General features: G+C 41.8%; 1 protein-coding gene across 2 annotated transcripts in view; it reads left to right on the top strand.

Moving 5' to 3' along the window:
* Positions 1-15,810, top strand: part of UBXN2B (UBX domain protein 2B) — a 34,059-nt gene extending 18,249 nt beyond the window's left edge. For both annotated transcript variants that reach the window (XM_067553736.1, XM_067553737.1), the window contains exons 8-9: positions 4,485-4,646; positions 13,691-15,810. In XM_067553736.1, coding sequence (XP_067409837.1) covers positions 4,485-4,646; positions 13,691-13,853 — 325 coding nt within the window. In that variant the 3' untranslated portion in view covers positions 13,854-15,810. The remainder of the gene's footprint in view (positions 1-4,484; positions 4,647-13,690) is intronic.
* The last annotated feature ends 7,683 nt before the right edge of the window (positions 15,811-23,493 follow it).

Genomic DNA, 23,493 nt, shown 5'->3' with positions numbered 1-23,493 from the left:
AGTGACATTTCTGTATATTGTCATTGGGTAAATTAACTTAATTTTGAAGGGACTTGGGTAAGTACTTCTTAAAATTAGATAAGTATAAATTTAATGTTACTTGGATTACTATAGAATCATAGAAATATAGGGCTGGAAGGGACCTGCGCTGAGGGAGGACCAAATATATCAAACAGGTGTTTGTCTAAAAAATTCCAGTGATGGGGATTTCACAACCTGTCTTGGTAACCTATTGCAGTACTTAACTATCTTTATAATTAGAAAGCTTTTCCTAATATCTAACCTGAAACTCCCTTACAGCAGATTAAGCCCATTATTTCTTGTCCTACTTTCAGTGAACATGGAGAACCATCTGTCACTGTGCTCTTTATAATAGCCCTTAACATATTTGAAGACTATTATCAGATTCCCCCTCACCCCTCATTTTTTGTTTCTCAAGACTAAATATATCCAGGCTTTTTTTAAATCTTTCCAGTTTTCTAAACCTTCTATCATTTTTGTTGCTTTCCTCTGTACTCTCTCCAATTTGTCCACATCTTTGCTAAAGTGAGGCCTCCAGAACTGGACACAGTACCCCAGCTGAGACCTCACCAGTGTTGAGTAGAGCAGGACAGTTACCTCCCGTGTCTGACATACGACGTTCCAGTTAATACACCCCAGAATATTAGCTTTTTTCACAACTACATCCCATTGTTGACTCATTCAATTTGTGATCCACTATAATCCCCAGATCCTTTTCAGCAGTACTAATGCTATGGCAGTTATTCCCTATTTGTGCATTTGATTTTGCCTTCCTAACTGTAGTACTTTGCACTTGTCTTTATTGAATTTCATCTTGTTGATTTCAGACTAATTCTCCAATTTGTCAAGGTCATTTTGACTTCTAATCCTGTCCTCCGAAGTGCAAGCAGCCACTCCCAGCTTGGTGTCACCTGCAAATTTTATATGCATACTGTCAAATCATTAATAAAAATATTGAAAAGTACTGGACCCATTGTAAATCACAGTGAGGCCCCACTAGATATGTCCCACCAGTTTGAAAGCAAACCACTGATAATTACTCCTTCAATATAGGCTTTCAGTCAGTTTTGCATCCACTTTATGGTAATTTAATTTAGACTACCTTTTGCTGGTTTGCTTTTGAGAATGTTATGTGGGACTGTGTCAGAAGTCTTACTAAAATCAAGCATATCACATCTGCAGCTTCTCCCCTGTCCATTTGTCTAGTAACCATGTCAAAGGAAGAAATTAGATTGATTTGGGGTGATTTGTTCTTGACGAATACATGCTGGCTATTACTTATTACTCTATTACCCTCAGCATGCTTACAAATTGATTGTTTAATAATTTGTTCCAGTATCATTCCAGGTATCAAAGTTAGGCTGACTGGTCTATAATTCCCCAGGTCATCTTTGTTCCCCTTTTTAAAGATAGGTATTATGTTTGCCCTTGTCCAGTCCTCTGGGACCTCACCCATCCTCCATGAGTTCTCAAAAATAATCACTGATGGTTCTGAGATTGCTTCAGCTAGTTCCTAAGGTGAATTTCATCAGGCCCTGATTACTTGAATACATCTAACTTATCTAAATATTCTTTAACCTGTTCTTTCCCTGTTTTGGCTTGTGTTCCTTCCCCCTTTTTGTTAATATTAATTGTTTAAAGTATCTTGTCACAATTTGCCTTTAATGAAGACTGAAGCAAAATAGGCATGAAACACTTCTGCCTTCTTGTTGTCATCCATTAGCTCTCTTCCCTGTTAAGTAAAAGATATAGTACGTATATGTTATATATGCGGAAATGGTTTCCATGTGATAAATTTCAGAACCATTTTATCAATTTATTTATCCTGCATCTTTGATCCCCTCCTCTGCCTTCCATCTCCCTGAATTTATTCTTACATTACAAACCCTTATGCAGCTTTAAACACCTTCTATTTTTTAAAATATATTAAGTTGCCAGAGAAATTATTTCTCCTCCTCTTGCACAAAATTACATCTGCCCAAGCCCTGGAGATATAAGATCTTGTCCTGGGCCAATAACAACTGTTTTCAGCATAAAAATGTGATCTTTCAGCCCTGTAAAGTTAAAAGCAGAAGTTTTATATCATTGGAAAAGGGAAGCTGTCAGTTTCTAGCATTCTTCTTGCCTTGGAAGACTTATTTTAGGTCATTGTCACAGATTGTCCATGGCCTATGATCTTTGGCTTTCTCTGAGCCGTTTACAGTGGGGACTTATTGTAACAAAGGAATTTGGCTTTCCAGGTGGGGGATATGAAAGGCTTCTACAAGATCAAATTCTTAAACTTGTGTAAATCTGCACAGTTCTGTTGATTTCAATGCAGTGATGCCAGTTGACACAAGCTGAGAATCTGGATCATTATGTTTAAAATCACATGCACAATATATCACATTGTGATATAAAAGTTTTCTCAACACTGGACAACTTCCATATTTGTAGAACTCATGGCTTAACCTCTTCTGAACAATATGCCAAGGCCAAACTCATGCAAATAAAACTTTTTGTATTACATCAGATATTTCCTATATATTTTGTGTATGTATGTGTAGATACTCATATTATATATAAGTAGTAGAATACCCCACACTAGAAAAAATGATTTTCTGCTGTGCTTATATTGTTTTTTTATGTTCTAATGATGTTAGTTTCGTCTTACAAAATTTGAATCTCATCACTTAAGAGTACATAAATAGCTCTTAATTTCTCTAATACAAAACAGTTTAATTTGTAGTATGCAAATTCACAATTATTCATGTGTTTAATGCCTTTTTTAAATGGAATTTCTCAAGCACTAAATGCATGGGTTGGACACATGAAGAAAGTGTGCTGCCAATGGGCAGCTTAATTCAGATTTGGCCATTTGCATTTACAAACATTTTGATGGCATTCGCAAACTGGATAATTATGCATGGAAATTAGGCAAACAATTGCATTTGTTTATTTTTCTGCATGTAGTTGTATGTACTTCTGATTTTCTGGCCCCTAAAGTCTTAACTCCATAAACAGTGAAAAAGGTAATCTAATAGATACAAAATTAATAATCGGGTATGTGATTAAAAGGCTAACTTATTTGTCACATAGTGGTCATTTTCCCAGGTTTTCTTTAATGAAGTATCATTTTTAAACTTTTAAATATAACCATAACATGGAATATTGCTTACATAAATTAAATGGGACATGATTCCTTACTCCAAAAGAGTTTGCAATCGAAATTTGCCAAACCTAGACTTGGAGGCTAGGGAAAGAGGACTGATTATTAAAAACAAATAAAAATGTTGGTGATATAAATCCTTTAAATGTTAAATTACATACAGACTTATGTGACCAAGAGGGAAAAAGTAGATAGCAGATTAATTTGGCGTTAGTGCATTCATTAAAGAACAGCTGCTAGGTGTGTGAAAAATAGCCCAAGCTGTAAACGTTACAGTTTCTGAAAACTTTTTTCTTTTTTTATGTTAGCTACTCAACCCTTCTCTACCATGAGATTATAGCACTCTCAGATATAGACCCTGCCCAGGATGCAATCTCCTATCCATAATCAAAACTCTAGACTGCACCCAACCGGAGCCGAAACACTTCCCTTCACCCTATCTTTACAACAGACTTAGCAATCCCTACACTAATCAAGTTCCAGAGGGGTAGCTGTGTTAGTCTGTATACAGCAAAAACAATGAGAGTCCTGTAGCACTTTAAAGACTAACAAATTTAATTTCTGCAGGCATAAGCTTTCGTGGGGTTACAGCCCACGGAAGCTTATGCCTGCAGAAATTAAATTTGTTAGTCTTTAAAGTATTGCAGGACACTCGTTGTTTCTACACTAATCAACATTCTTGTGCGTAAAGGGCCAAATTCAGAGGTGACTTAAATGATGGTGTAAATTAAACACCAATAAATCATTATAAATAAGATCCTGAGAGGGTGAAGAGACAGAGAAAGGTTGTCGCAGGAACAGTCAACAGGGTGCATGAAAGCATAAACTATAAAGCAGTTGAGGCAACCTACCAATGTATAATTTACGTAACCATTTACATTATCTCCAAATATGGCCCATAAGCTACAATGAATAAATTTAAAATTATGCACCCTTTATTTCATGTTCTAGTATTAACATACACAAAAATGTTGTTTTATGTTCATCCATAGTCCATATATATAAAATTATGTGATTGTATTAATCTTCCTTTTTATAGTAGTGATGTGCATGAAATATTCCTGTACATATAGTCATGTACAAGAAACATCTTGTATGGAGAATGTGTTCTTGTGTGACTTAAGTGCATGTATCTAAAATCTTATCCATATACAAATGCAGGCAATTTTGACACTCTTCAATATTCAACTCAATTAGTATATTGTGCATGATACTAGCTTCAGATAGAAAAGAAAGCTAAGAAGAAATGCTGTAGAATGCATCTTTTCAGTTGTGCTTTCATTCTTTCGGTAACACCTATGCTTCAATTCTTTAGCCTCACACCTGAAATTATCAGTACACCTTCTTCCCCAGAAGAAGAGGAGAAATCCATCCTTAATGCAACTGTTCTGATTGATGACTCCATTGCAACAACTAAAATTCAGATTAGGCTAGCGGATGGAAGCCGTTTGATACAAAGATTCAATCAAACACACAGGTACAGTAGTACCAGGGATATACAAGTAACCATGCCTTTTTCAGGAAAATTGTGTTTTGTATCTAGTAGATGGAAAAGGAACTAAAATAGCAGCTGGCATATAAAAAGGCAAGAATGATGGTAACACAGGTAAAGTGTGTAAGCAATGTATTAATTATGAACGTTCATGGTAGAGGAATACTAGATGTAGAATAACACTTTTGGAGGTGATCAGACTCAGGCATTTGGTAACTGCTAAATTCATATAACTTTCATTGTCCATATTCATATCATTCTGGCTTTTAGTTTGGATACAGCTTTGAGAAGCACTTCTGTTTGGCTGGTTGATTCCCTTTTAGTGATGCACAGATACTGAGTGTCAATTAAGATTTTTGTTGTTCAGTAAACTTTGATAATGTTTATCATAAGTTTTTATTGATCTGGTTGAGGACCTTGGCTGAAATGAATGGAATTGCATTTTAGTGGTACTGTTCCATCCTGTCAGCTCCTTGAGTGTGGTGTTATTAAATTACTTATCCGTTCTAAGGGTGCATTTGTGTAGTTTGGCAAAGTTATACTATTGTCACATTTCCTGTTCTGCTTGTACTTGAGAGCTCTGATGGCAGTGTGAGACAGTTTGGGCTGTGGTGCAATCAGTGAGCAGAGAGACTTGCAATACTAGGTCTCTTTATTTTAGTAGACATGAATAGTACAACCTCTCTTTTTTACCAGTATCTGGGTGAGAGAAAGGTGGCAGAGGCTCAGTCCAATTAAAATAATGATGTTGCTGGAAGGTTTGGAATAGAGCTGTGCAGGAAACAAATTTCTTGTCCTGTTAAAATGTTTGTGATCTCAAAAACATTCCCTTTCTGTATAGAGACAAAATAGACACATTCTGAAGTAGTTGCAAAGAGCTGGAGAGAGACATACCCCAGAATAGCCTTTGCATGGTGCAAAGGGCACTCTGCTGGGATGTAGGAGACCATGTTCAGATCCCTGGTCTGAATCAGGGAAAGCAAGACTCATACCTGGATCTCTCATATCTGGTTGAGTAGCCTCACCACTGGGTTATTGTGGCAGAGGTGTGTGTGTGGGGCGGGTGTCTGTCTCTCTCATTTTGACCAGAAATTCCATCTTCAACCCAAGAAACCTTTCCTGAGAAAAGTTTTATTGAAACTAGCATGTTTCTGCAAAAGGTTTTGGCAAATCAACATTTTGTGACAAACCACTGCATTGAATGTTCCTGACTAGCTCCAGTTGGGAAGCTTCTAGAAGGTGTGACCAAGATGTTGCTTTTCCCCGTTATTGAGGGAGTTTTCCCAGTCTTAAAGAAGTTTTGCCATCCAGGAATCGAAAGGGGATTCTGGACCCCAACCTGCTCCTAGATTGCCAGGTAGCAGCAATAGCCAAAAGCACTTGTTTCCATATATTTGTTAGGCAGTAGTGACCCTTTTTCTCACATAGTTGTAGTTATTCATGTGCTGGTGATGTCAATATAGATTACTCTTTAGTGGATTATGTCTGGCTGTGGATCTATCGGAAACTACAGCTACTGCAGAATGCTGCTATCTGATTGCCTAGTTGTTGGTTAAAGAGGATGTATTATACTAACTCTCCAAAGATTGCACAAGCTTATTATTTTCTTCTCGGAGACTTTTGCAACATTACTTTTGTTCTCCAGAGCCTATATAGTTTGCATCTTAGCTGGCTTAAAAATGACTTCTTATTCTGTTGCTGACATACATATATAATGTCATCTGAAGTACTTTTGCTGACAGTTCTTAGACAGTGGATGATTGGTAGGTATTCAGTGGAAACCCTTTTGGTTTTAGAATATATTCCTGTCCCCAACCATGATTTTTCTGTAAACTAGTCTGCTAATTTTCAGGGTACAGTGGAGGTGTAGGCATGGGTAGGCCCAGGCAGGTTGTGGCTCACACAATTAGCACTTAGGCCCACCAGAATCAGAGTCTGTGTGAATGCCAAGTTTAAGTGAATTTATTAATGGGCTTTATTTGGGAACCGTGCATCCTGAAGGTGGGAGCTCAGATATTGGACATTGCCCATCCATCATGTTTTGGGGCCCACCTAAATTTCCATGACTAGCTACACCACAGGGGTACTGTATAATGCTTCTCTTTTTGTTCAGACTTGGCCCTGACTGGGAAGTAAGGACCACTGGGAAGTAGATCACTGGGAATTGAAACTGATTAAGGAACTGGCATTAATTTAGTTTGGCTTTGTCATTACATGTTGTGTATTGGATTTTACTCATATACTCAAACTGCTGAATGAATAAATTAGAAAAATAAAAGGAGTTTATCCAATGAACTCCTATGCCACAACCTTTATTCTTCAAGACGTGTCTCTATGGGTGCTCCACTTTAGGTGCTCATGTGCCTTTCAAGCCCTTAATTGGAGATTTTTAGCTAGCAGCGTCCACTCGGCTCTCCTGTGCACCCTGTGCCTCCTCATGCCAGATACCAAAACTATATAGGGGTGCACAGGTGAACCGTCCTTAGCTTCTTATCAACCATTTCAGCCTGAGATGGAGCCTTAGCATGTCTACCTTGAGTGTGCCTCGGCCATTCTATTTTTCCTTAGTGTTAAGATACTTGGTCTAGTAGTTGGTAGTGTCATTAGAGTATATAGTTAGTATATAGAGTATATAGTTAGAATATAGTTAGGGTAGTATAATTAGAGCAAACACAACCAGCATTGAGGAACTGCTAATCAGAGCACAACTTAGGTGGACTGGACATGTCATCAGAATGGAAGACCACCACTTCTCAAAACATGCTATATGAGGCGGGCAAAAGAAAGGTCATTCGTGTAAGCGTTTGAAAGATAATTTGAAGAGCTGTCTCCAGGGCTGACATCAATCTCAAAGAACTCAAGCAAACAGCTCAGAACAGTCTCTGACAAGATTAGCATGCAACAGGTTTGAGCGGGATCGATGAAATCATCTCCAGGCTACACATGAAAGGCGCCATAGAGCTGTATCATCAAACATCTTGGATACAAACTTCCCGTGCCCTCAGTGTGGCCAACTTTTTGCACCAGAATTTGGACTTCAGAGTCGTGTGTAGCCATAGATGAGAATTGTGACAATATTGTCATCGTTTTCAGCGATGGACTATTTCTACTACTTACTACTAGTAGTTATAATTAATTAGTTTCTAAAGATAGTGAGGGGATTTTTTTGTTCTCCTCCCCCTTTTTCCCTCCAGGAGACTCATTTTCCTAGCAGGATGTGCCTGACTCATCAGGCTTCAAATGCTGCCTGTCATGCTGAGAGGCTATTGTTGTAAACAGTGGCCACTCTGTGTGTTCATTGCTTGAGGGAGTCCAACATCTCCCAGAAATGCAACTTCTGCTTGGCCCTCAAGTCTAAGACAAGGAAGAACAGGGAGACCAAGCTAAGACTGTTTGCGATGGAGTGCTCCCTGCAACCAAAACCAGGTGACCCCTTCCCTCTGGATATCTGTCCCCAGACAGATCCAGAGCATGCCTTTTACCTTGGGGCAAGCTTCCCCAAAGGAAGAGAAGACTTTGGAAGCTTCTGGGAAAACTCCCAAAAAGAGAAGTGTGGACTCTCACTCCAAGGAGCCAGCTCCAGAAAAGACTAAATGCCCAGCCAAGTCCACGGTCTCCAAGGGTACTGTTGAGGTCAAGGACTCCTCTACAGGAACCACTGGGGGGCTCTGAAGCCTTAGAGCTCCAAGGAAAGGAGACATCATTCTGACAGGGCCCCAGTATCCTCTACCAGCAAGGAGAACAGGTGTGGGGCACTGTCGAGTTCAGCCCAGCTGTCAGTACTAATTCATCCGACCCAGCCGTCAGTGCCATTACTCTCCTTAACCCAGCTGTTGGTACTGATGCAGTTTATCCAGCCACCAGCACATTTGGCATGACACCCCCACACCCTTCAACTGCAGTGCAATCATCATCTGTACTGTTGGCTTTGGCAACTATGGCCTTGGCTACGGCTTTAGTAAAAGATTCCTTCTCAGTACCTCAGGAATTGCAGTACTCTAAGGACCTTATGGTATCTGATGAGCCAGAGTCCCCGCTTCTTATGGGTACTAAGCACCTTTTGGTACCAAGATCCCAGCGCCATAGGACTCTCCACCATTTTCAGTGGGTATCCCTTCCCCCTGAGATGATGTGGAGGAGAAAAAAAGGAGACTTTCAGTTGGCCTCCTCTCTTTTGGTCATGGGTTCTGCAACATGCCCCTTCAGGAATCCCTTTTTTGGCTAGTCACAGGGAGTTGTATTGGTCATCAAGGGTGGTGGAACCAACTCTGTATGCCAGCTCAACTGGCATATGGACCACAGTGGCAATACTGGGACCCCCATTATGCCAGACCACCGTTATTGTTTCACAGGGAGACCAGGGTGGCGCAACCTTCCCCTCCCCAACCATCACACCAACAGGATCAATTTATGGAGCAGGAGGTTAGGGAGGATGAGAAGACCGTCCCTGAAATGCCAATGCCCATCTCATTTTTTTCTCCAGAGGAGGTGGTCATGCTTTCACCCCTTCCATGGCTGATGACTTCTGACAATTTCAAGACCTCATTAGAAGGATATCTGACATTTTTCAGATTCCCCTTGAAGAAGTCAAGGATCCACAACACAAACTGCTGGATATTGTGCAGACAGCAACACCCTCCAAATTGGCATTACCAATCAATGAGGCACTTCTAGATCCAGCTAAAATGACGTGGCAAACACCTACCACTATTCTGCTATTTCACTTGTAAAAGAGCGCATAAAAAGTACTATGTTTTCCATAAAGATTCAGATTCACTGGTGTAGATACTGTAAATGAGCAGGGTAGACAGCATTTTTCTAGATCTAACCCTTATCATAAGAATCAGAAAAGGCTGGATCTCTTTGGACAAAAGACTTATTCATCAACAACCCGGCGATTTCAGATCGTGAATTATCAGGTGATAATGGCTAAATTCAATTCACCAGTTATAACAGGCTCACAACCTTTATTAAACAGTTGCCACAAGAACACAGGGAGCAATTCCAATGCATAATCTCAGAGGGCCAATTAATAGCCAGAAGTGCTCTTCAAGCATCCTTAGATGCTGTGGACCCTGCTGCCAGATCCATCTCCATGACGGTGGTTATTCTCAGGGCATCATGGCTCCAGGGTTTCCGAGAGAGGTGCAGAACACTGTGGAGGATCTCTCCTGCAACAGTCATAAATTCTTCTCGGAAACCATGAATGAATCCCTGCACACTTAGAAAGATTCAAGTGCTTACCTTACGATCCCAGGGTATATATACACCTACAAATAAGAAGAGGTTTAATAGATCACAGACTGTCCAGAGGTCACTTCCTGCTCAGTCTTCTGGATTCCATAGATCCTCTGAACCCCACAGAAAGAGACACACATTCTAGAGAAAAAGAGCTACTTAACCACCCTCCTCAACCATCCAAGACTCATCCAAGCAACAATTTTGATCAGGTTGGTCGAGGGTTCGAATCCTACTGTAGCTTTGTAGTTATAGCTGTGCCCATTAGCCTACCTCCCCTGCCTTTGGGGCCTACCTCCTCCATCTTTTCTATTTCCAGCAGATTTGGAAGTGGAACACCCTGGACAAGTGGGTCATGGAGGTCATAATATCAGGCTATACCATCCATTTTACATCACTTCCTTCCTTACACCCCCTTTCCCATTTTTCTTCAGGCACCCCTCTCACATGCTTATGCTGAGACAACAGGCACTGTTTCTCCTCCAGCTAGGAGCAGTACAACCAGTCTCTTCTCCTCACAGGGGCGAAGGGTTCTACTCAAAGTATCTCCTAGTGCCAAAGGAGGAGGCTAGTCTTAGCTCTAAGTCTCATAAGCAAGTATTTATGAAGTCTCAAAAGTTCATGATGGTAATTCTGGCAACTGTAATTCCCTTACTGGAGGAAGGGGACTGGTTTTTGACCCTTGACCTACAAGATACCTATTTTCATATATCAATATACCTATTGCACAGACAATATCTACATTTAAGATCATTTCCAATACTAGGTGCTTCCCTTCAGCCTATTATCAGTTTCAAGGGTAGTCTCAAACATTTTTCACAGTAGCAGCAGCTTACTTTCGGCAGGAAGTGATCCTCGTCTTTCCATACCTCAACGACTGGCTGTTCAAGAGTTGCTCTTACGAAGCAGTGTTATCATCCATGCACGTGGCACTTGCTCTGTTCCAGGAGCTGGGCCTGCATCTGAATGTAAAGAAATCCACATTGACACCCATATGAAAAGTACAATTTATAGACGTGTATCTGGACTCATTGACAGGCAGAGCCTACCGTCCTGTGGACAGATTCGTAACTTTATCAGTTCTGGTGGGGCAAATCAAGGAAGCCCTAGGACCACAATAAAGAACTGTGTTCGACTCTTGGGACACATGGCAGCTTGCACCTTTGTGACTGATCATGCAAAGTATGCGTCTTTGATGCTTCCAAGTTTGGCTCACATCAACCTACTCCCCAGTCAGGGACACCCATTGACAGGCACCTGATGGTTCTCCTGCAACTCAAAAACTCCGTAAGTTGGTGGAAGGAGCAAATCAGTATCTGTGTGGGCATCCCTTTCTGTTGCCTGACCCCATTAGTGACTTTAACAACCAATCCACACCTGTTATGATGGGGAGCCTATCTCGATGCCCTCATGATTCAGAACAGATGGACAGCCCAGGAAACTAGTCTACACATCAGTCTGCTTGACCTCAGGACTATCAGGAACATTTGAAGTAATTTTCTACTCTTGATCAAGGGCAAAGCAATCAGGGTCATGACAGACAACATGCTGTGCATGTTTTACATCAACAATCAGAGGGGAGCAAGGTCCCCCTCCTTGTGCGCTAAAGCTATGAAGCTATGGCACGGGTGCATAACCCATCAGATATATATTTCAGTGGTCTATCTCCCAGACATTCAAAACATCATAACCAATACTCTCAGCAGACTCTTCTCACAGAAGTATGAATGGGAGTTGGACACTCAAATTCTCCACAGCATATTCCAAAGGTGGGAACTGTCACAGGACAACCTTTTTGCTATCTCCAAAAACAAAAAGTGCCCTCTTTTCTGTTCAAGAGGAGGTCTGAGTCACCACTCTTTGGGAAGTGCCTACCTTCTACCTTGGAAGAAGGATATGTTTTTTGTGTTCCCTTCCCTACGCCCCTAATTCGATGGGTCGTGAACAAGATCAGACAGGACAGAGCCAGAGTTATCGTTGTTCCAACCTGGCTGAGACAACCTTGGTACCCATACCTGCTTCACCTAGCTGTCCAACCGCAATTCAAGCTTCTACTCATTCCTTACTTCCTATCTCAGGATGCGGGTTGTATGCTTATCCCAGCCTAGTGGTTGTACATTTCATAGTGCGGTTCCTTGATGGTTCTCTGAGTTAGAAGGCTCTTGCTCTGTGGAAGTACAACAAGTGGTACTAAACAGCAGAAAAACATCAACCTGCACAACTTACCTGCAGAAATGGAAGGGATTCTCTCATTGGTGCAGTTGTTACTCCCTCTGGCCTGATTCAGTTCCACTTCCACCCATCCTAGATTACCTGCTGGATCTGAAGAAATCGGGATTATCCATCAGTTTGACTAAGGTACATTTCATCTCCCAGTGGTGGGATTCTCTGTATTTCCTCACTTGGTATCATCGAGATTCATTAAGAGGTTGGACAGTCTCTACCTCCTCATTAAACAGCCAACCCACACCTGGGACCTCAACCTGGTTCTCAACATGAGACCTCCATTTCAACCAATGGCACATTGCTCCCTGCTCCATTTATCTATGAAGACTGTTTTACCTGCCATCATGTCATTCCATAGGGTTGCGGAAATTGAGTCCTTAATGGCAGATTTCCCCTTGTGTGTTCTTCAAGTATAAGGTCTTTTTACACCCACACCCTAAATTCTTACCAAAAGTTCTATTCAATTTCCATATTAATCCATCCACCTACCAGTATTTTTTCTGAAACCTCATAGTTCTCAGCAGAAATCCTATTTCCATACCCTGGATGTTAGAAGAGCTTTGGCCTATTTAGATAGGACCAGGCAATTTTGAAGGTCAACTCGGCTCTTCGTTTCTATCATAGATAGGATAGATCCTGGGGATTCTTTTAACTCAGAGAATATTGAAATGAATATTTGGTTGTATTTTCACTTGTTGTGAATCCACAGGTACTTAACACCCCTCTCTCCCCAGATGATAGCACATTTGATCAGATCTCAGCATTACTGAGGTATATAGGGCCACTGAGTGGGCTTCAGTACATACATTTATGAAACTTTATGGCCTTATCCATGTTGTCAGAACTGATGGAGTAATAGGTTCTACAGCATTATCTTCAGTTCTGGACTGTGTTTTGAAGCTCCCTCCTGGGGATACTGCCCAGAAGTCTCCTGAAGTGGAGCACCCATAGAGACACTACTCGAGGAAGAGGTTACTGTGCAGTAACTGCAGTCTTTGAGATTTGTGTCCCTCTGGGTGCTCCAGCACCTGCCCTTCTTTCCCTCTGCTTCAGAGTGTTTCTTAGGGAACTTTTGGGTAGAGAAGGAACTGAAGCTGGTTTGCCTGCACACACCTATATGGCCTTGGTGTCTGGCACAAGGAGGCATAGGGTACATACAGAGGCCAAACCAACACTGCTAGCTGAAAATCTCCGATTCAGGACTCAAGAGGAACATTCATACCTTAAGTAGAGCACCCATATAGGGGACACATCTGGAAGAACCACAGTTACTGCACAAGGTGAATAACCTCCTCTTTCTATTATATGATGAGACAAACCACTGGTCTACCTTTATTTTCAATCCTTGTGTTCAGAAAACAAGAATTCCTAGATTATCATCCTAATCATTTGAAGAATATGATCAAAATATAGGTATATATTCAAAAGTGCATTTGTAAATTGTGCATGCTGTATTTGCAATATTCATATTTTTACCCTTATTGGTTCTGGCAGCTGATACCTGTAGAAATTAATTCATTAGTAGTTTTCCATATTTATATCATATAATTATATTATTTCAACAGGATTATGGATGTTCGAGACTTTATTATCCAGTCACGTCCTGCATTTGCAGAAGCTGATTTTGTTCTTGTGACTACATTTCCAAATAAAGAGCTAACAGATGAAAGTCTGACACTACAAGAAGCAGATGTACTTAACACTGTGATTCTTCAACAACTAAAGTAATCTTGTGCCTGTCAGTGCAATATAGCTTTTGGGGATAGGTAATGTGCCAAACTGTCATACAAAGATGCTTCCAGTGGTGTAGTGGGAGGGAATCAAATCAGCATCTTCTTTCACTTACACAGATCAGTTTTGTTTTTATTTCTGTTCTGTCTTCCAATTATAGCATATATGAATCAGATTTTTTAGTGATTTCTCACCAAATGTTTTTACAGTTTCAAAACTAAGCTTGTATAAATTGATATGTTCCAAAACTCAGCAAAAACTAATAAGCTACTTAAGAAACACAGTATCATTTTATTATTCACATATTTTTAGGGGGGAAGCAGTTTTTTCAGGGAGTCCGTGTCTTTTTACACACTTAGTAAGTCTTGCACTAAGGAAATGTTTTATGCTGCATTTATGAACAGCCATTTGAAAACATAACCCAGAAGGTTGACATATGTTTACCTCCCTTAGCACATTGATTTTCACATTTTTCTTTGTAAGTTGATATATTTACATGCCCTAATATGATTTTAAAATATTCCGTTTGTAGTGTTTTGTTGGTACAGTGTAATTACTTACATAAAACAACCTATAAATATTTTTCCTGTAAATTATCCTATATCCTTCACTTATGAGCGGATCAGTAACAAAAGAAAAATAAATCTCAGCTTTTTCTGAATATATTTAATATTGTTCTCACTTGTACCCCAGTTGGAAATGTTGGAAATAATTTAGTTTTACACTGAAATGGTAGAGAGTAATAGCAACTAATGGACAAAAATCAAGCTCCATGTTTTCAAAAGAAGTGGACTGATGGTCACATTCAAATACCCATGTGCAATTGAGACCTATGCAGATACGCAGTTCTGTGCACAAGTAGTTATTTAGGTGCCTAAATGACATTTGTGTGCACAAACATAAGATTTCTTTATGCAGTCACCTGCACGCACAAAAGAAGATGTGCAGTTGTGCAGGCATTTTTGCACCTGGACTTTAGGTCTTCATATTTGGTATTTTGGCCAAAAGTGTTGTTTTCAAAGTAGTACAATGGGGATTTAGCTGTCCAATTTTCATTATTCTCACTGGCAGTTGCTTGATTAAATCATGTCAATTATTTGAAAATATATCCTTTTCAATGAGCTCAATCCTATATTCTAAAATGCAGATAGAAAGTGTGAAATGGAAAATGGGTACTTACACATCCACAGATATTATAAATCCCCATACAGTGAGACAGAAGAGAGGATCAAACCTTAGATGGGGAAAGAGAGGGTGCATTCCATGCCCCACACTGTATAGAATATTGTCTTTACTAAATATTATTTCCCAAAAACTTGAAAACTTATTTCACTGTACTTAGCTCTCTGTTGGTCAATATAATTTATTTTAAATTCTAACCTCATGGTAGGCATTTCCAACTATAAGTAATTTTCAATCATTTGCAACCATATATGAGGTTAATGTTTTGTAAGACAAATATCTGCATGATTTAAACAATCACAAATACATTGTGTGTGCTAATCAATAAAGAAAATGTTTTAAGCTAAAATGTCCCAGGCAACGTTTTCATACTATGTTATTCTCTCTTAGGTTGTGACAGAAAAGCAGTTGTTTGTGTGTTATGCATGTTGTATATTTGGGTTGAGGTGGGAAATACATGTTTAAAACGATTGTTTTAAATACTAGACCTAAGTACATGAAATATAGATTTCCAAGTCAGAGTTCTGTTATGGATCCGAACCACTCCAAAGTTTGGGCATGTTTGGATTCAAGGATTAGCTTCACATCCATCCCTAATAAAATATAAGTACTATACAGGTAATGATAACAAATAAAACAGTTTACTTTGATGCATAAGAAGCTACGGTTACATAAAAGAAATAGGTTCTCATTTTTCAGGATTGTTCTAAGACATATAAATATATGTTATCACCCCTTTCTTTATTCCAGATAGCCAGTAAACGTCTAATGTAAGAGCTTTGTAATAACTGGGTAAAAGTCTTTACTTCAAGATTAAAGAGCTCATAGAAAATACAACATGCATTTGTATTTATTAATGATATCTTTGGAGGTATTAGGGCAGCAGTTTTCAAACTTTTTGAGGTGAGCCACCCCTTTCGAGTTACAATTTTTGGATGTGCCCTCCTCAACCTAGAAAAAAATAGACACACTACCTCAGGTTTTCAGGCTGGGGGAAGGTGCGTGTGATGGTCTCTGGGGGCAGAGCCAGCAGTGGGCACAGAGGCTGCTGGGAGTGGAAATCAGTGCAGCCGCAGCAGATCTTGACACAGGCCCACAAACTGGGTGGCCTGCTAAGGTGAGTCAAGAGGTAGAAGTGGCGCTCCAACTCTGTGCAAAGCTGGTGTTGCCACTTGACTCTTCCTAACATTCCTCCAGGGCCCCCTAGGGAATCGTGCCCTACAGTTTGAAAACTTCTGTATTAGGGAGTCATCTACACCCCATGGAAGCTGCGTGCCATACCAGCAAGTCACAACCTTTACTAAAAGTAAACCCCTGTATTTTCAAAAGCCTGTATGGGCACAAACAGACATTTGACCAGCTATTTCTGGCTAAAAGTTTGAGTTGGTTGGCCAGAGCATTTAGACAAGAGCATTTAGCTCTTGGCTAAGTTGTCCGGAGGCTGCCCAGCAAATTGACTACTGGTGTTGGTGTGTGTCCAGGCATGATCTGAGTAAGGGCCGCCAAGGCAGGGAGTTTGATCCCACGTACTCTCAATCTAATTATATCTGAAGCATAACTGAATAAATAGGCACGGGTTAAGGAGTTCAAGCAACAGTGTTTCACTGGCTGCTTTGCAGTATTGACACACTTAAAGCAGACAATGCATGGAGTAAGGATCCACACAGACATGCAGCTGAGAGTAGCTATACGTCCTATAGTGATAGGTGGCAGAGTCAGACAGGGATCAGAATAAGTGGGGGAGGAGGTGAAAATGGTAGGGAGCTCAGATACCAGTACTGTGGGGGTGGGTATGGAGAGGACAGCATCACAAGGAAGGCTGCATTGCAACACATCGTTATGTTTGTTCTGTATACCATGAGGTAAGGAAAGGAGTCTGACAAGGGAGAATAAGGCAGACCGGAGGGGATGCTCTTACCCTCAAAGCAAGGTTTATGACCCTCTGAGGATCTTTCTTGATCTCCGTGTGATCCGGGTACAGGAACACCTTTCAGGCAAGTGTGTATCTTAAGGGTGGATCTGAGTCACAATATTCACCCACATCCTCTGTTTCTCTCTGTTTCTCTCTCCTCTCATCTGCTATGTAAGCATAGGCATGCTGTACACTAGTCAGGCGTGAGTAATTGAACAGCAGGGGTGTGTGTAGGATGATTCAGGCTAGTTATACTATAAGCCTCATTGCAATACAGCAATAACTTAATTGTTTGTTTGCTAAGTGCCAAAGGTTTCAGAAAACTTCATTCCCATAGCTTTCAGCAAAATTCTAAAACTTCATGATGGGAAGGAAATTATGCCAAATTTAAGGGCTGAAAATGTTAAGTGATCTTGCCATGTGGCTTCTGCTGGTGAACAATGTCTTTTCAAATATCTAAAATCAACAATTTGGACAGATTCTGGACTTCAAACAAATGATTATTTTAACAAAACTCAGATTTAGAGCACAGTGATCTCCTTCCTATGGTTCTCTTCACTGGACAGCTGGCTTCCCCTGCTTTACAAGGGGCTGACAGATTCCCTGGTAGCCAGGGTGAAAGCGGTGCATTGGAAACATTTTTGTCCTGCCTCCAGTTTAAAAGCTATGATTGTAGATAATTTGAGTGCCAGAGAGCAAGGACAAGATGAGGGAAGAAAGGATCAAAGTTGGTAATCTAAACTGAAAAGCAGAGGAGGTCGAACAAATCAAAATCCAAGCAGTTATCACAAGTGAAAAGTACATCTTCATTCTAGCTGTCATTCTACCAAATAACGTAGTCTATCCTTTTAAGTTTAGATAAGAACGGGGGTGGTTTTTGTGGGGTGGGCAGTGTCACAGCTGGAAGCTCTGTTTGTGGCCATTCAGCAGTTCAAGGTAGAGAGTCACTAATCTAGAATCTGATTCTTTTTAGCACTGAAGGATAATGCAGATTAATTTCTAAATGCAAAATATAAATATTTATTTCTAGACCAAATAAACCTAGTAGCCACCAGCCTGCAAATCATAATTTTTCCGGATTTGACTCATTCATTTTTCATATCTGACTCGAGATTTGTCTACACACGGTACTCCACCTCTTTAAATAGGTGCAAAATTTTGGTTAGATGCTCTTATTTTGGCTTGAGTGGTTTAGTTCAGTTTAGTTTACAGCTGTTCCTAATCAATTTAAACTAACTGTGAGATTGAGGCCTTGTCTACACTACAGAGTTTTGTCGATGCAATTACGCCGATGCTCAAAAAGCTCTATAATTACATCGCTTGTGCCTGTTCACACAGTACTACTTCTGTCGGCGGAGCGCGTCCACAGTTGGTGCGCTTTTATTGACATTCAGAGCAGTGCACTGTGGGCAGCTATCCCACTGTGTAATTCACCCCCTTATGCCACTAGGAGTTATTGAAAGGCTGAGAGGATCATAGTGCATCATAGGTATGAGCTCAACATCCCATGATGCAGTGATTTCTGTTCTGTCATGCCATGGGTTTCCTACTGCGTTTCGAGGCATTTTTCAGTGGCCCCAGTTTCCTAAGCACCCACCATCTCTATCTGAAAGGATGGATCCTGCACTGCTCTCCACTGTTGTGGTCAGTGTTCTGAACACATCACAGTTGGTCATGCAGTATATCATGAGCTCCCAATTGGAACTGGAATCCAAGGCGCCTGACCTGCTGTGTGTCATGCAAACAAACAACGCTGGATTACTGTTTGCTTTCACAGATCATCTGCACATGATGCACCGCTGCTTTTGGGGGCATGAAACAGGCTCTCAGTGGTGGGATCGCATCATTATGAAGGTCTGGGATGTTGAGCTGTGGCTGCAGAACTTTGAAATGTGCAATACCACCTTTGTGGAACTCTGTGGGGAGCTTGCCACTGCCCTGTGGCACAAGAACACCAGAATGAGAGCTGCCCTCTTGATGGAGAAGCACATGGAGTTCACCGTCTGGAAGCTGGCAACTCCAGACTGCTACAGGTTGGTTGCTAATCAGTTTGGAGTTGGGAAGCCCACCGCTGCAGCTGTGCTATTGCAAGTATGCAGAGCCATTAATCGCATTCTACTACGAAGGACTGTGAGTCTTGGAAATGTGCATGAAATAGTGGATGGCTTTGCAGCGATGGGATTCCCCAACTGTGGCGGGGTGATAGATGGCACGCATATCCCAATTTTGGCCCTGGACCATCTTGTGACAGAGTACAGTAATAGAAAGGGGTACTTCTCTATGGTACTGCAAGTGCTTATTGATCACTGTAGGCATTTCACATCAACACTGACATCAGACAAGGCACAGACATCAACGCTGAGTGGTCAGGGAAGGTGCATGACACACGCATCTTCAAGAACACTGGCCTGTACAGAAAGCTGCAAGTAGAGATTTTCTTTCCAGAACACAAGATTCCAATGGGGGATATTGAAATTCCCATAGTGATCCTGGGAGACCCAGCCTACCCCTTACTGCCATGGCCCATGAAGTCTTATATGGGCAACCTGGATAACAGCAAGGAGGCTTCAATAAGAGGCTGAACAGATGCTGATTGACTGTAGAATGTGCATTTGGCAGATTAAAAGCTCACTGGTGATGCCTTTATGGCCGGTTAAATCTAAATGAGGAACATATCCCCATGGTTATAGCTGCCTGCTGTGTGATCCATAGTATTTGTGAGAGTAGGGTGAAAAGATTCCCCCAGGGTGGAGCATGGAGGTGAATTGCCTGGAGACTGATTTTGAGCAACCAGACATTGGGGCTATTAGAGGGGCACAATGGGGGGCTATTCGAATGAGGGAGATCTTGGGGAACCTTTTTGACAATGAGCACCACTAAGGTGTCTTTCAAAAAAGCACTGTGCCATGTTTTGTTTACTAGTCACCTTGCCTGAAAATCTGGATGATTCCTGACAGTGATTTGTACTCTGCAAATGATCCAGTTTCCATTGTGTATCACTTTCAGCAGCAACCTCCGTACGTAGGAGATAAATAAAGATAGCCTTACGTTTCATGTTTATTGTTAAATAACAATTCACGACCCACACAAAACATTGCATGGAAGGGAGAAAACAGCGAGGGGCAGTGTGAGCTCTCACAGCTGTGTGTAAGTCCAGCTATCATTTTGGAAACTGTCTGAAAATTTGGCGTGAACGAAATGCCGAGTCGAGATGAGAGGTGGGAAAGATGTGGGGGGGAGGAATTTGGGGAGGGCATGGTAAGCAGTTCTGTATCAGCTGCATGGAGGGACGAGCACACATTCATTCACTCTGAAGCATTATTAGGGACTTTAACAGCTCCGTTTGCTCACCCATGGCTTTTATCATCTGCTCACGTCCTGCCAAAACTCACTCCTGGTTCTCCCTCCTTTCCTGCTTATCTGTTTTCTGATTTTCATTTACAGTCTGTCTCCATGCCCTGTCTTCTTGTTTTTTTGTCTCTGAGGATCGGCACACCTCCTGAAACATTTCATCCTTGCTCCTCTGCAGTTGCTTTCTTATGAGGCGGAGGTGCTCTGTCAGTGTGTAGAGGTACCCCTGAAGGCCACATCTGCAAAAGCAAAATAAACTGAGCAGAAACATGATTGTTAGTGCACTGACAACATTGAATCATCACAGTAAAATAGACCTCTTTCTCACTGTCCCCTGGCAAGCACACAGCTTGGTGAACACCCTAAACATGTTGAGTTCTGCCTGGGGGGGACGGGCGCTCAAGATGGGGAAAAGGGTCTTGATGATTGTCTAAAGGGGTCATCGCAGGCAGCTATGGACAAAATTGTAAATTGTGCCACCATTTTCCACAGGCAGGATTCATAGACACCAATATCTCACTTCAGAGATAGTGAGCAGCTTCAGACCGCATCAATATGCTGCTCACCTGCATACCGCTTTGGTCCGTGCAAAAGTGATCGCTGATTGGTGCGGGAAATTTTCCTACAATTGGGAAAGAAGCAAAGCAGCTCTGCCAAGGAACCTCCAGGAAAGTTTCTTAGAGATCTCTCTGGAGGTTTCCTGTGAAATCTTGGTATGCATTAACACATTTTTCCGCCACACTGCCTAGCTGTACAGGGGAATGTGAAGCACACACAAACACAGCTACTCTTGTATATTTTCTATCCCTTTAACCAGTTGCAGAATACAACAAAGCAAAGGACATGTACCTCATGTAACCAAGTAGCATCAACTCAAAGAGATCACTTACCAGAGCTCCCCTCTCCTGCATCTGGTGTGCCAGAACTGGAGTTCTGGGACTGGCTCGAACTTTCCGGGGTTGAGAAGACGTCCTGGCTCCCCACGGCACTGAATGACCTTGTCCCCTGCTCCCCCTCCTCCTCCAACTCAACCTCCTCATCCACAATCTCATCCTTGGGGGTTGAGTCCGGTGTTCGCTGTCTCCAGGCTCACCGAAGTATCTACGGGTCTCTTTGCAATGGAGGTTAGGTTGCCACCAAGGATGGCATCCAGCTCCTTATAGACGTGGCAGGTCTTCAGTGCAGCACCAGAACGACGGTTTGAATCCCTTGCCTTCTGGTACATCTGCCTCAGCTCTTTGGTTTCGCATGGCACTGAAGCATGTCCCATTCATAGCTCTTCTCCAACATACCATGAGAAATCTGACCATAAGTATCCAAGTTCCTGCAGCTGGGACACAGCTGGGACTGCACAGCCTCCCCTCTATCAGCACAGCAAATCCAACAGCTTCAATGTGCTCCAAGCAGGAGAGCGTTTTCTCCGTGCAGCAGAGGCATAACCAGAACTGATTTTTTGGGGTTGTCACAGGTGGGCACAAGCTTTGTGTCACAAGGCTTACAGAAGCTGATAAAAACGCAGGCTGAATTGCTTAAAATCTGATTGGGTAGGCCTGCTTTCGAAGTGGGTGGACCATGTGTTGCGAAATGAGATAGAGCAGAGTGAAAACAGATCCCAACACCCTCCCAGAGCCAATGGGCCTGCAACCCTCCCTCCCAAATCAAACAACAGATCCAAAATTTATATTATGGACCCTCGCAGGCACTTGTCTCCTCTGGCATCTATCAACCAGGGTTTGCCTCAGAACAGATAACACAGATAAAGTAAACCATAAACAATTAATTAAACACAGAACCAGAGATACACACACAGAGCATTAAGCTCAGGACCCATAGGTTTACAGTTCTGGGTAATAGTAAAATAAACTAAACAGTCTTTAACTCATGACTTCCGGCTCTTTAAGGCAGGATAAAGTACGTACACGAAGGTCAGGTGAGACGAGACGATTCAGGAACGACAGCACAGGAGACGAGCAGGAACTGAAGATTGGAACACAGGAACTGACACTGGAACAAGGAACCAAAATGCAGACACACTGGAACTGAGTTGGAACCATGATGAGAGCGCTGACATTTCAAGGAGAATACACGCAGTTGTCTGAGGGCTCCTGCCTGGGAGGACAGCATCCATCCAAAGTCACGAAAGGTCTTAAGTGTAGCCAGTCCAGCCAATCAGCATGCTTCTCCTTCCTGCATTTGCACCTGGCACTGTTTCTTTGCACACAGCACTGCAGTGTTTTTCCACGTGGCATTCAACTTTGTGCACACAGTGCTTAACTTTTGCACCAGGCACTCAATCTTCATGCACACGGTAGTAAAAATTCAGCTATTGCATGTGAGGCCTATTAAATCCTTAGGCCATACTTCCCATGCCAATCACAAGTTTAATGGTCCACCAAGCTCAGGGAGGGAGAAAGATTTTTAAACATGATGTCAGGCAACAGATGGTCCACCCAGGCCCATCTGTAGCTACGCCACTGGTGTGGCGCCACAATGGTCAACTGGGAAGATGCAAAATGAGCTCTCCATGTTGACCAAGCAGGAATTGGAATTTCAAAAATTCCCAGGCCTTTACAGAAGAAGGGGCAGATGTCTGTGTACCTGGGTGCAGGGCAGCAGATGTCAAACTGATGACCAGAGCAGTCAGGATGGACATTGTGGGATACCTCCTGGAGGCCATTTACTGTGAGATAACCAAGTGCAGTGTCTACATGGATACTTTGTTGCAAAACTTTCTCGCAAAAAAACCGCTATTCCTCGTGTCGAGGTAGTTTTATTTTGTCAGCAAAGCAGGAGAATTTTGTCAGCAGGAGGAGCATTGTTGTGTGTACACCTCCACTGTTTTGTCGACAAAAGCTGACTTTTGTCGACAAAATGTTATAGTGTAGACCAGGCCTTTGTGTGTAGATGCTGGGTGGTGTTGGTGGCCTGTGATGAATGGGACCTCAGACTAGATAATCTGGTGGTCTGGCCTTAAATTTGATGAAAAATAACTCAGTGAAGGCCAGGTTTATATTAATTTGTGTCCACAGTCATTTGAGCTGATTAAACTAAATCAGTTTTAAATTACACCATTAGCTAAACTGGTTCATGTAAACAAGCCCTGTATTTGTGTTGCCTGAATGTGACGACTGCAAGTGAGTGTATTATTTTTTGTGGTGGGTAGAAGGGAGCATGATTAAAGTTTTCAGTTTC

This window comes from Emydura macquarii, unplaced genomic scaffold, assembly GCF_026122565.2.
Source record: "Emydura macquarii macquarii isolate MOO-44397 ecotype Brisbane River unplaced genomic scaffold, CSIRO-AGI_Emac_v2 contig_1477, whole genome shotgun sequence".
In the NCBI taxonomy this organism is placed as follows: Eukaryota; Metazoa; Chordata; order Testudines; family Chelidae; genus Emydura; species Emydura macquarii.
This window is presented reverse-complemented; position numbering and strand designations above follow the sequence as displayed.